At 48.7% G+C, this 13,177-nt stretch overlaps 5 protein-coding genes and 1 non-coding gene across 6 annotated transcripts; 3 read left to right on the plus strand and 3 right to left on the minus strand.

Annotated features, from left to right (window-relative positions):
- The first annotated feature begins 100 nt into the window (after positions 1-100).
- Positions 101-2,967, plus strand: FVEG_11260 (hypothetical protein). Its single transcript, XM_018900442.1, has 2 exons — positions 101-411; positions 463-2,967. The coding sequence occupies exons 1-2, from the start codon at positions 306-308 to the stop codon at positions 2,805-2,807; spliced, it is 2,451 nt and encodes an 816-aa protein (XP_018758717.1). The 5' UTR covers positions 101-305; the 3' UTR covers positions 2,808-2,967.
- Positions 2,644-3,882, minus strand: FVEG_11261 (urease accessory protein). Its single transcript, XM_018900443.1, has 2 exons — positions 3,598-3,882; positions 2,644-3,551 (listed from the first exon to the last, which is right to left on the minus strand). The coding sequence occupies exons 1-2, from the start codon at positions 3,768-3,770 to the stop codon at positions 2,915-2,917; spliced, it is 810 nt and encodes a 269-aa protein (XP_018758718.1). The 5' UTR covers positions 3,771-3,882; the 3' UTR covers positions 2,644-2,914.
- Positions 3,883-4,431: 549 nt separating this feature from the next.
- Positions 4,432-4,541, minus strand: FVEG_16987. Its single transcript has one exon. It is a non-coding gene; the product is annotated as a tRNA-Asp (tRNA).
- A 1,738-nt stretch (positions 4,542-6,279) lies between these two features.
- FVEG_11262 (hypothetical protein) lies at positions 6,280-6,952 on the plus strand. The gene is made up of 2 exons (XM_018900444.1): positions 6,280-6,469; positions 6,516-6,952. The coding sequence occupies exons 1-2, from the start codon at positions 6,417-6,419 to the stop codon at positions 6,727-6,729; spliced, it is 267 nt and encodes an 88-aa protein (XP_018758719.1). The 5' UTR covers positions 6,280-6,416; the 3' UTR covers positions 6,730-6,952.
- Positions 6,953-9,575: 2,623 nt separating this feature from the next.
- Positions 9,576-10,114, plus strand: FVEG_16988 (hypothetical protein). Its single transcript, XM_018906224.1, has 2 exons — positions 9,576-9,784; positions 9,841-10,114. Exons 1-2 carry the CDS (start codon positions 9,732-9,734, stop codon positions 9,986-9,988), a joined length of 201 nt encoding a protein of 66 aa, XP_018758720.1. The 5' UTR covers positions 9,576-9,731; the 3' UTR covers positions 9,989-10,114.
- Positions 10,115-10,309: 195 nt separating this feature from the next.
- On the minus strand, positions 10,310-11,933 carry FVEG_11263 (hypothetical protein). Its single transcript, XM_018900445.1, has 2 exons — positions 11,353-11,933; positions 10,310-11,303 (listed from the first exon to the last, which is right to left on the minus strand). The coding sequence occupies exons 1-2, from the start codon at positions 11,806-11,808 to the stop codon at positions 10,614-10,616; spliced, it is 1,146 nt and encodes a 381-aa protein (XP_018758721.1). The 5' UTR covers positions 11,809-11,933; the 3' UTR covers positions 10,310-10,613.
- Between the last annotated feature and the right edge of the window lie 1,244 nt (positions 11,934-13,177).

The following is a 13,177-nucleotide window of genomic DNA, read 5'->3' on the forward strand; positions in this document are numbered from 1 at the left end:
ATATGATAATACGAAGTATCTCTTTGGTTGTGATACATATAATAACTACATCAATCATTAAATAGTCTGTGCCTCGGAGACTCAGCACCCATCTAACAATCAGGGTTCTTTATGTCACCCACTCATACGCCACTATCGATAGGCACAAAAATTATTTTGGATTTAACCCCGCCATCACCGCCTAAGAATATCGACGATATTGCCATCATTTTGCCTACAATTTGTACAGAAATCTCAATTCGATATTTCTGTCCCTCAATCTGGCTTCGTTACCCTTTCGATTCAAAGCCGGTGGCGAGAGCAAAATGCCCGTCGCTGTGGCTCATTCTCATAGGCCAACCACGAAGGTTACACACAAGGCCTTCAAGTCCCGGGCTGCTTCTAAGCATGAGTTGAGGGACCGCGCAAAGGGTAAGACTCTCCCGAAATTTTGTTACTTCTCCGATTCTGACACAGATACAGGCCGAGTTGCCGACGAAAAGGGCAACAGAAAGACTCCTCACCAACAAGTCATGTCTAAATTCGACCGACGAAACCAGGCCAAGCAGGCCCGATTGAACAAGCATAAGGAACATGTTAAGGAAACCTCTGTTTTCGCTGGAAAGGATGGCGCTCCTCGGCATGTCGCCGTCATTCCTCTTTGCGCTGGAACCGACCTTAACGCTGCGATCAAGCAGCTTAACAGCAGTGTCGATATCGAGGAGAACACCGAGAGCGGCAACTACCGAGTCACAGTCGACCGATTCAAGCAAAAGTTACAATACATCCCTATCGAGCGAGACCTGAACGCCTGTCTTGATGCTGCCCGTGTCGCCGATTTCGTCATTGTCGTCCTGTCCGCCAACGTTGAGGTCGATGAACTTGGAGAGTTGATCTTGCGAAGTGTTGAGAGCCAGGGCATGTCCACCCTCTTCACTATCGTTGAAGGTCTTGACAAGGTTGAGCCTGCGAAGCAGCGACAAAGTGTTCTGGTCTCCCTCAAGTCTTTCATCACACATTTTCACCCCGAGCAAGAAAAGCTTTACAGCATCGAGAACCGACAAGATTGTGCCAACCTCATGCGATCACTGTGCAGCACAACACCGAAGGGCATCCGATGGAGAGACGAGAGGAGTTGGATGCTTGCGGAGGATGTCAAGTTCGCCTACTCCGAGTCCGATTCGACAGTTATCACTGGTGTTGTCCGAGGCAAGGGCCTCAAGGCCGACCGTCTTATTCAGGTTGGCGACTGGGGAACTTTCCAGATTGAGAAGATTGAGGCTGCTCCTCTGCCCAAGCAGATCAAGAAGAAGGGAGAGGAGATGACCGTTGACCCCGAAGAGGCTGGTAAGCTTCTGGAGGAGCCTTCTGAAGATCGTGATGACTTGGTGGAGCTGGCTCCTGAGGAGGTCATGATGGACGATGCTGATGACGCTATGACAACTGATGCCACTGAGAAGAAGGGTGTTCTTCTGGATGATCACCACTATTTCTCAGATGAGGAGGCTGAGGCAAGAAAGATCAAGAAGAAGGTCCCCAAGGGTACCTCCAACTACCAGTCAGCTTGGTATCTGGAGGATGTCTCTGATTCAGAGTCCGATATGGAAGACTTTGAGATGAAGGATGAGGCCGGCGAGGAGGAGGCCCGCCCTGAGGATGGCCTTGAGGGGTACGCCCCTCCACCTGGCACTGAGGGCGCTCCCTCAGAATATCCTCAATCGGAGATGATGATTGAGCCAAATGAGGAGGAGGATGCTAAGCAACTTGAGCAATATCGCGCTGGAAAGCGAAACGAGGTCGAGGACGATATGGAGTTTCCCGATGAGATTGAGTTGCACCCTCATGTCTTGGCCCGAGAGCGTCTGGCCAGATATCGTGGTCTGAAGAGTCTGCGAACCAGTACCTGGCAGGAGGATGAGGATCGTGCACATGAACCTGAGGAGTGGAGGCGTCTTCTTCAAGTTCCAAACTATCAATCCTCAAAATCTCAAGCAACAAGAGAGGCTCTAGTCGGTGGTGTTGAGCCTGGTACTCGCGTTCACATCTACGTCAAGGGCATCCCTCCTATTCAGGAGAAGACCTACAACCCCAAGAAGCCCCTCACTCTCTTTTCTCTTCTACGACATGAGAACAAGAAGACGGCTGTCAACTACCTCTTCAACCTCAGCTCTGACTTCACCAAGTCTGTCAAGGCCAAGGAGGAGCTCATTGTCCAGTGTGGACCTCGCCGAATGGTCATCAAGCCTCTCTTCTCCCAGCCTGGCCAAACACCAAACGATGTTCACAAGTACTGCCGATTCCTGCACCCTGGCCAGTCAGCTATTGCGACCTTCATGGGCCCTCTAACATGGGGTGCTGTGCCTGTTCTGTTCTTCAAGCGAACAACAGCTGAGGAGGTTGAGAAGGACGAGAACGAGGATGGCCCTCACATTGGTCTTTCACTCATCGGTACAGGAACCGCTCTACCACCATCCACATCTCGCGTCATCGCCAAGCGCATTATTCTCACTGGCCATCCTTACCACATTCACAAGAAGATCGTCACTATTCGATACATGTTCTTCAACCGAGAGGATGTCGAGTGGTTCAAGGCTCTACCTCTATGGACCAAGCGTGGCCGCAGTGGTTTCGTCAAGGAGCCTCTCGGTACACACGGTTACTTCAAGGCAACATTCGATGGACGTATCAACCCTCAAGACTCCATCGGCGTCAGTCTTTACAAGCGAGTGTGGCCACGAAATGCTGCCCCTGTGGAGGGACCGTTATTGGAGATCGAGCCCAGCACAGTGCAGGCTGATGGTGATATGATGATGGATGACCAGGCATAGACATGACACCCAGTATACCTTTAGAATTAAAAGTTGGCGTTTTTTTCCTTTCCTCTTATATGACTATTTCCAATAGTGTCTTTTTTGATGTATGCATGTGTGAATGTTTACTCCAGCTGCTCCAGACCCTCTGTTGGTCTGGGACCTCCCTTGCTTCGTCTCTCTTCCTCTGCACCACTGGCCTTCCATGCGCTCTTGATCAGTCTGATAATGTGATCGACGCCAACATCTTTCTTCACCTGCGCAAAGACCGTTGGTCCGCCTTCTCGGATCTTTCGAGCATCTCTCTCCATGACACCAAGGTCTGCGCCAACAATCTCAGCTAGATCGGTCTTGTTCACAACCAAAAGATCACTCTGCGTGATACCAGGGCCACCCTTTCGAGGAATTTTGTCACCGCCGCTGACATCGATAACGTAGATGATGAAATCGGCAAGTTCACGACTGTAGTTCGCAGCGAGGTTGTCACCTCCCGATTCAATAAGGAGAATATCGGTGTCGAACTCGCGATGCAGGTCCTCCAATGCAGCGAGGTTCTGGGAAATATCTTCACGGACTGCAGCATGCGGGCAGCCACCGGTCTCAATGGCACGGATGCGAGGAGGTGGGAGGGCTTTGTTTCGGGTGAGGAACTCTGCGTCCTCGCGGGTGAAGATGTCGTTCGTCACGGCAGCGAGGGAGTACTCCTTTCGGAGCGCAAGGGAGAGGGCAAGCATGAGAGCAGTCTTTCCGGAACCGACGGGACTAATCAAGTCAGCTTTGCCATTGCGATTGAGTTAGAGATTCTTACCCTCCAATGCCAATGGTGAAAGCTCTCTCGGACCATTCTCGCCCTTCTACAATTGGCATCTCACGACCCAAGAAGCTCCCAGGACCATCGAGAATCTCGTGAGAGTGGCCATGCTCAACAGCATTGAAGCCTCCATCGTGGGAGTGAGAGTGACCGTCGTGAGAGTGCGACATGATGAACAGCTCTTAAGTAGGTAAACTTAGCTTGAGGAAAGTTTTGTTGCTAGAACCAAGGTAGGGAGGGGAAGCTTTAGATAAGAATATAGAGGCTGCCCTTATCAGCTTGAAGCTCCAAATACTGACGTGGGGGAGGGGTTTAGTGGGTGGAGACAGAACCTAGCCTTCGCCCGGCGGTGGTCGGCCGGCGGCCGAGAAAAGTGGGACTTGCTCGACTTACACGGACATTCAACATTGACTATCATGGTTTGTTTCTGAATGATTCTAGGATGTGTAAAACATCCTATATATGTTAGTATTTTGACTGAGAGGCTCAAACATGCTTCCAGAGGTTACAGATTTATTGCCAGGCTGAGAACCGTCCAATAACAATCGAAACAGTTTATACCATGTACAAAACGCCATAATCCTCGATCGAGGAACATATGCCAAACAGCTTCATAAAACTTTGGACTTGATGCACTCAGTCTTATTTAAATATACTGTGAGTTAGTGCTGTTGCTTTTACATCCTTTTCCTTCTTGTATTGTGGCACCTTAACCTTTGCTGTTGTAACCTACAGAGTGACAAGGTTTAGCTTATTGAAGACAACCACACACATCCTTAAATGTCAGCCAAAGAATCAGACAGAATACCAAGGAACAGATTCAAAAAGAGATCCTAATACCAGGAATCGAACCTGGGACTCCCCCCCTTTCAGGCACGGTTCGGCGCAGTGGGCGTCGCCATGTGATACCTGGGAATGCTTGACCACTACACCACATTAGGTTTTCTTATTGAGAGTTCCTGGACAAGATACCTTCATAAATGATAGACTCTGGCTACTCTATGGAGACGTATCTGTTGTTGTATCGGTAAGCACGTAAGGCAACCGATTACATGGTCCTCAAAAAACGCCCGAGCCCCTGTTCTCAGCGGAAAATGATAGAGGAACGCTTCGAACAGGTAAATATGACAGATTCTAGTTGACGGATTAGCTGTCATAAAAAGAAAGCACTCGACATACATGCCGAGCGGAGGATTGAGCGGATGAACAACCGAGCCCGTCGATCATTGGCTTCGAGACAAGCCACAGCACATATTGAGATTACAGTTACTATGTATATCAGACCTCTACAACCGAATACAACCTACCTCCACAAGGCAGATCGGACATAGCCTCATACGGCCAGATGCATGACGAGACGCGAGATCCGGCAATTACAGTAGCTGCGAAATCGCGACAACAACTGCAACTGGCAGTGCACAGGCGTTTTATATGCAGGTTGCGTCCGTGTCCTCAACATGATCTGATCTTAGACAGGGGAGCCAGCGAATCATTCTTTAAGGCTGCACCACACAATTGAGATGTGATATGTAGAGTGTGGCTACGGAAGACCTTACGTCGCTTTTGTCTCTTGTCACTTGTCATTCTTTCGCGAGAGCGCGCGATCGATAATATTTACAATTCCGAAACTAGCACAACGGCTTAGTCTAGCTGCCACAAACGTGTTCAACGTCGACTCGCGTGGTGTTTTTTGTGTTATGTGTGAGGTCAATCAGTTATCACATTCTACTTCTTGTTAAATCAGTGTTAAATGTTTAAGGTGGGCAATTAAATTGTACATGAGGTAATCGCTGAGAGTCATCTATACTATCTTCATACTATTTATTGTTGACCGGTAGATTCGTCGAAGGCCGAAGTGACTTCCTACGAAGTCGATGGCAGCGGCTTGGTCTCGAACGCAATTGTGGCGTTTCAGCTCTCCGCGGAGTGAACAGCTGGTCAAGGGGTTCGGAAGTAATAACGATCTGCCTTAGAACTGTAGTCGAGTCATTTCTTTGCAGGTACCGTATTGGGGAGGTTGGCTGTCTGACTGCATATGCATGCCCCTAAATCTTTATCTAGATCCTGGTACCCATACTATCGGGACGAGACAAACGTCCGGTGACAATGCCTGGGCTCAGTTGCCTCTCCGATCCGTTATGACGAATGCCCAATCTCATTTCGGGCTGCGTTGCATCGTACGTTGATAGTCAAACATGCACGATGTCTCAGCCTGGAGCGGGAAATCCTACATGCACACACCTAGGTGTAGCAGTCCAGAAGCCGATGCCACAATATCTGGGCGCAATATCAGGGACCCCCGGTCATCGTGCCTGCTGTCAGGTCTGAGAGCAACATGCATGTGTGGTCTGTTGTCTCTCTTCTCTCATTCAGCTTGTATGGTCGAGTAGCATCAGTCATGCTCTTGCTGCCACATCATCCCTGAACAGGAACAATTCTCGATCGCAGAATATGATAGATCCGATCGAGTCCTCTTACCAGTCGGCACGTGCGCAATCGAATCTTGATTCATGCAGGTGCCTCATCTGGCCATCAAGCCACTCATGATTGAAGCCGAGAGATGGCAGAGACTGGGATGATGGTAGGATTTGCTGCGAGAATCCGCGACTTGATAACTATATAAATTGAAGAGATGAACCGCCACTCTGACCACTTGTTGTCAAAGTCCGATCTCCATCGCATTCTCCGTGTCTCTTTCTCTTCCCTACAAGCCATTTTGGGCTTTGGGAATCGGTGACGCTGGTCGTTCATATTACATTTCTTCTCATTCTTGGATTTTCTCACGACAAGAGCACTGTAGTGTGTTGCTACCAGTCATGGCTTCTCAGAATCCACAAACTCCAACAACCAGCACAGACGAGCGGAAGCCGTTAGTCTAAATACCTTCCACAATGTCTCTTACTGACAGTATATAGGGCCAAATGTCACGGCTTGATGCTGGCGCCGTACATCTACGACACCGATTCCGTCCAGGAACATCTCCTGTGCAGAGCTGAAGCCAGTAACACTGCACCAGAATCAGCGGGAAACATGTCCGAGATTGTGGGACAGGAAAGCCATGGCGAACTTGAGGTTCAAGATCTGGATGCTATGATGAAGGAACCCTCTTCCCCGAAAAGTCGACTTTGAGCTGCTATGCTATAGTCGGAGGATGTACTAGACCTGCTATGACTGTTTGACGGCCTTTACATCCTGCTCTTTAATTTTTCAGTTACAAAAATGTGTTGAGCTACTCTATTGCTTTAGTGTATTACTATTGGACTGTTTCTTATCGCGAATGCACATCATATATGTCGTAGTTCCCAGTATATATCTTACACTTCATTCACGGCCGCCGACCCCTGAATACCATACGAAAACTTGAACTCTCCAAGGAAAGGTATCGCTCAAATCATACCTAAAACCTTGAGACCTTCCCTATCTATCATCCACTTAACCCAAAACCGCCTGGTCGCAGCACAATGAGCCGGGATTCTGACCGGGACAGCCCCGGAAGCCCCGCTTTTCCCGAATCACACGGAGGTTGTGTGTGTACCCACATCTCGGCCCGGATAGTCGGGAGTCATTGGTTCAAGCCTGTGGTCTGTAAGCGCCCGTTCTACGTCTTCTGAGGTCCCGTCACGGAGCTCTCCCAATATTGCTCCGCTTCCCCCCTTCCCCTGGCTTTCTCAGTGCTCGAGCTGACCAAGTTGACCTGGAGCTGACTTGCTACAACCCCGGAGCACCGACTCCAGGGCTGTAAAGACTTCCCCTCTTCTCCCCGGTTCCCTTTCTATACTTCCTTTTGCTCTCTTTTTATGACCTGGAAATATTGGTCCACATCTTGCTCAGTCCCGACACCCCCTTTCTTGAAGCCTCAGATCTCAGCCGTGAAGGGCGTTCAACACACTTTCCCAGATACCCTCCGAAACTCTCCCCCCCCCCCATCACTTCTCTATCTCCTTTCTCTAATTCAGAAGCCTCATTCGGCAAGCAATGCCTTCGAAAGATACTGATTCTCAAATCCCTGGTTTGAAAACTCGAGAGGAGCAAGTAACACTCCGAAACTGCCGGTCACCAGGCAACTGACTTGTTGCACCCAGGGCTCCAGAAGATGCTTTCATGCTCAATAGATTCATTTACGATATCTCGTCTCTTCAGGAGAGATTGCTTCAGTTTCCTGGGGCGAAGAACCCTGGTGTTGTGCCTGCGACGGGCTCGTCAAAAAAGATGGAGGTAGCTGGCCCCCCGGGGGATAAGGGCAAGCTTTGACAAAGTGACCCCCTGCCTTGACGAGAACGGATCTCTATAATGCCGTAGTTCTATTTCATCTTGTATACACAGATCACATTGTTTCCCTTTCCACAAGAGCTATAAGCCCTTCTGACCTAGCATAATCAGTGCCCGTAGCATCGCATCTTATCACGCGTTTCTCCTTCTTTTCTACTACAGAAATGATTATAGATTACAATATTACGACCAAATATTTCAGTCTTTATCTCTTTCTTGTTAACTGATTTTGCTATGACTGCTTAAGCTACGCACGAGTTACCCAACCTGGCAGGTCGTACGCGTCCCTAGAACATGCATATCCTTACAACACTTGGAAATCAGTCTTGACGAATCTGAAACTTAGCAAGACTCACAGACATATCGATCGGTTCTCGCATTCGTGTTTGTTAATTACTAGTAGATTCGCTAAGACTCATATAGCGTACGCAACAGGGTTGTTCTCCAGCTGAATCCAAGCTCGAGGCACGGCCCTTCCTTTCCACGTGGCTATGCGCGGCATGTAAGATCTGCCGGGGCCCAAAACATAAAAGGGGGGAAGATTCTCGAACACGTTTGGTCGGAGCGAGTCATTGATTATCCTTATATATGCCAATCTTAACGGATTGGGATTGAGATGCGTCTGTCTCAAGTGTCAGCAACCGCAAGTGGATATACTAGGAGCCGGATCGCATCCGTAGGCTAAGGATATCTTTGGAGAAGGACAAGCATACGGTAGATCAACTCAAAATACGCCCGGCTCTATACGGCCGCGTCTTCATGTCCAAGTGATATCCTCTGTTATCATTCTTGCGTCCATGGCTGTGGAATAGACTAAGACACACCGCTCTGTATCGGGATATTTGAATGGGTGGCCTCAAACAAGGCCGAGCCCCCCACGAGGCTGAGTCCTTTGGAAAGTCGGCAGAAGAGCCTCATGATCTGAATGGCCGAGTTATCTCTTCCCTCTGCTGGACTGGGGTAGTTTGCTAAGTAAGTCCCAGCTGTCAATCAACTAAGCGATGCATGGCATGCAGCATCGCGTGTGCATCAGAGGATCGATGCAGAAAAACCAGATACGGCACTCGCCTACATGAATGTAACCCCCTTTCGAGTACATAATGCATCATTGACAAGAAATTATCCATTCAGATGACTATTGAAAGCTCACCGCTTCTCTGTTGTATGCAGCAGGCTGAAAACGAGTGTGCACATTGGGAGGGTGGGTTCGCAAATTATTGGCCTGTGTTGGTTCTGTTCCTGTCCCAACCACTTCTCTCCACAGGTCAATGATACGCAACCTGGAAAAGATACCTACTCATAAGATGACTGAGACACTGTCGAGCCAGGTGCCTGGTTAGAAAAGGCAATCTTCACACCACTACAAGTTGATGCAGATGTCAAATTGGCATCGACTTCGAGACCGCTTCTTCGGTTGTGGCAACAGACCGAGGTTTCGAGTCATATTCTATCTCCTTGCGCCGCCTGCACTTTCTCGAGTCTCGTTCATGATAGGATCGCCGGTGTAGAAAGGCTGTGTTTGGAAATGCGGGCGTTTCGGTGCCCGGACTGTTTGATGGTGTTGAGGATGTTGTGTGTATCTTGTCTCGATAGGACGTAACTCAAGCCTGTTGATCCTTAGGTATCCCCTGAAGCATTTATAAAAGGCCATAAAGTCCCTTTTCATTCTCGTAACTCTCATGCTTTGAGGCATGGCTCTTTCAGGACATAGCTCTGAGTTCTCACATCTTCCAATGTTGAAGAAGTACCGCTGAACGGCATTCTACTTTTATCTTTTAATTCTATTCACCACGTTCCTTAACACACCCCAACACGGGCACTTTATCATTCAGTAAATCTCCGATATCCCCTTCGCCTCCGCCATGCCTTGCGACTCAACCCACATTGACACTATCCCTAAGGGTGACACTCTACCGTGAGATACACATACTTTATCATATCATGACTTGAGCTAATATATTAACTCCTCAGAAACACAACCGAAACGAAGATGTTAGAGCCATACATTTACGACACATCCTCTCTTCAGGATCGACTACTAATGAGGTCCATGGCTGAGGATAATAAGGCAACTAGAAATGAGGCCGGTTATTCAGGACCAAAGGACTCGAAGCTATAAGAGACCCCAAGAAGACTCGCCCCAGTATATTGGTCCTTAAGTAACATACTACATGTTATTATGTAATATTACCTCGAGTTTTGTTCTCTAGATATACATCATAGGCAAATGGATGAATCATCGCCCTTGTTCAAATTTCTAGATAATGTGTACCAGGGGAAGCCTTGCAAGCCTCCAGGCATACTAATGGTCCAAGACACCCTGGACTTGTTAACAGTGAAACCGAGCTCTGAAAGTGCATACCAAGACGGCACACTGACCTGTATACAGACCGAATGAACCAACATCGGTGTCTCGTTATGCTTGGCCCACAACATGAAGTCCAATTGTAACACTTGAAGTCAATATTCAATGCTGTCAGCTTTTAGTCTCAGCCTGTAACATTCCGGCACAGATACCAAATCTTGAGGAATATCTGCCTTGTTCTTCGGGGTCATGAGAACCGGCTCACCGCTTACAACCACACATTTGGACCAGGCCTCAGTTCTAATGAAGAGACAAGACCATGCGTCTATTTTACGTTTCATGATGTACATTGTTGCACAGATATAATTACACGTTATTCGTACCACCCCTGGCACGCCATCCTCTATCCAATTCTCAGCCCGCCATTTTCTCATTTCATTCATTGAGCCGGAGGTGTTGTTGAGGGGGGTATCGAAGCATCTACAGCCGCCGCCTTTGGCACACCAGCCTTCCTCTTCTTGAGAGCAGCAGCCTCTTTCCTTTGAGCAAGAATAGCACCAAGCTTCTCCAACATCTCTGTGCTGAGCTCGGGCTCTCCCTCGGCAGCACGCTTCTCGCGCTGCATCTCGTGGAACTCTTGCAGAGGAGTCTGCATAGACTTGATAGACTCCTGTTCGGCCTTCTTTGCTGCTGCCTCGGCCTCCTTCTGCTCCACATACCACTCCTCGTGGCGTGTTCGGAACTTGGAGAACTTGTTTCGCAACTCGTCGATAACGGTCTCGGGCATGGGAGGGGAGAGGAGGTTGTAGTAGAACGTTCGGTTATCAACAGTCTCACGAATGGTATCACCATCGAAAGTCTCGAATTCTGGGGCCTCAACCTCGGGCCAGGGGATGACAACATTGATTCCAGGAACAATTCGATCCCACTTGTTTCCGTATTCCCATCGGTCGAAGCTCATGTTTGGGGACTTCATATTCGGGGGAATAGCCTTAAGCTCATTGATAATGACGTCTCTTGTGACTCCGGTTTCGGGGTTGGCGATAGGATAGACAAGACGAATAGAACCAATCGAGAGGGGCATGGGCTGAGAGCGACTGTCGTTTCCAAACATACCAGAAGAGATAGCCTAAGAACCATTAGTCCCTACTCAAGCCTAACCGAGGTATGGTACTTACCCGGTGATAGTTCTCCAGAGTAACATATCCTCCTTGAGTATTGATCGTCTTGATGCGATCAATCTTGCCCTTGTCCGGTCCATCCATGATAACCACACGGTCTGAAACGGCAAGGTTAAGCTGCTTCAAACCACCAGCCCAAGCACACCTCTTAGCCAGAACCTCAGGTCTTGGCCGGTAAAGACCATAGTTGGACCAATCCGTTCGTACACCCTCCCCAAACATGCCATAGCCATTGAAGCCGAGATCCCGCTTGGGAGCAATAGGGCCCAGTGCCCAGTCTTCCTGTCTCGCCCTTCGCGCATCCTGCAGATTCTGTCGGACCTCAGAGACAGCCGCTCGCATGGCCTGTCGGTTTCGGAGCTTGTAATTGTTCTCTTCAGATTTGGCGGCTTTTTGGGCTCGTCGGCCAGCCTGGCGCTGGGCCTGGACGACCCGCTTGGCGAGCTTCTGCATGGCGGAGAATGAGCTGCGAGGATTGATCGAGAGGATTCGCAGGGTCTAGCAGCTCATTGAGCGGATTGAAGCTGTTGGCGCCGAATTGTCGCTGGGCGTTACGATAATTCGTTGTGGAGTGCGTGGTTGAGCTGGAAATTCTCTACGTCCAACGGAATTAGCCGCAGTAGTGTAGGTGCGGATAGTGGTCAAGCACTGTATCCCGCACTATGCTCATGATAGCTTCATGTTGTGTTATTATAGGGACTGTGATGTCTAGCTGCGATTATTTTTACATGACTCTCACTTCTATAGCTTACTAGAGATGAATTCCACTATCATTTATGCCATTTTTAACACAAAGGCAGACCTCTTTTGTTCAACCAAAGCAGTCTACTTCCACTCAACTGTAGATAATGATGCTTGATTAGACACACAGATCTCTGTGATTCTTCTGTGAGTACTCCACTGGTCCAGTTCTTGTGCCCTGCAAGTCTATCTCATCGCAATGCTTGTTTTTCTTTCGTCATGCAACCTCTATCGAAACCGGTCTGGGACGAGAATCATGCAGATATGACAGAATGACTAGCTAATCCAATATCACCCCGAATAGCAACGAAGTGATAATATATCATACATTAGTTCACATATTGATCAATCATCAAGGCTGGGGTTGCATTGCCGCTGAGAGGCCTCTGAGGATGGCCTTCAAGATCAGCACGTATTTGGCGGTCAGAATCACGAATGTGGCAGACACAATCAAATAATCCTGGCCGCAGGAAGCAAGAAAACCTAAGAGTTTAGAAGAAGACGATGCTAAAATAATTAAACCCATCAAAGAGCCACCAAAGCCGAGACTAACTTACATTTAGGATCAAGAGCTTTAGCTTTCGTACCTCTGGACTTGATATACCAATGTACGAGTATCATGGCTGACCCTAATCGTCCGTGATACATATCCCGTCTAGCCCGTCAATCAGGGTCCATGGGCTTGAGGCAAGATAATCAGGGGAGGAGGTTGGATGAAAGTCCTACGCTTTTGGGCCAGCGTAGGACTTTGCTGCCCACTGTAAGCTCTTATTACTGGCCGTTCCATCGCCCTAGGCTTTTGGCTTTGGCACGCGGAGGCGGGATGGCACAGGGCGCATTGCATGACGAGCCAGGGGTTAGAAGCTTGTGCCAGCTTCACTTCTCTTGGATTGTCTTGTGAAGATGCCTTGAGCGGTGATTGATGACGCGGAAACACATGAGAATATGTTAGCGATGGAGGTACTCCGTATAGAGGAGTCAAAGCAGGAGACAGAGAGAGCATTGCCAACTTCAAGGCAGTAATCAGCCGGAAATCGAGGTCATCAACTTCAAACGTCTATCAAAAATTTAAAATGGGCGC

This window comes from Fusarium verticillioides, chromosome 9 (assembly GCF_000149555.1).
Source record: "Fusarium verticillioides 7600 chromosome 9, whole genome shotgun sequence".
Taxonomy (NCBI): Eukaryota; Fungi; Ascomycota; class Sordariomycetes; order Hypocreales; family Nectriaceae; genus Fusarium; species Fusarium verticillioides.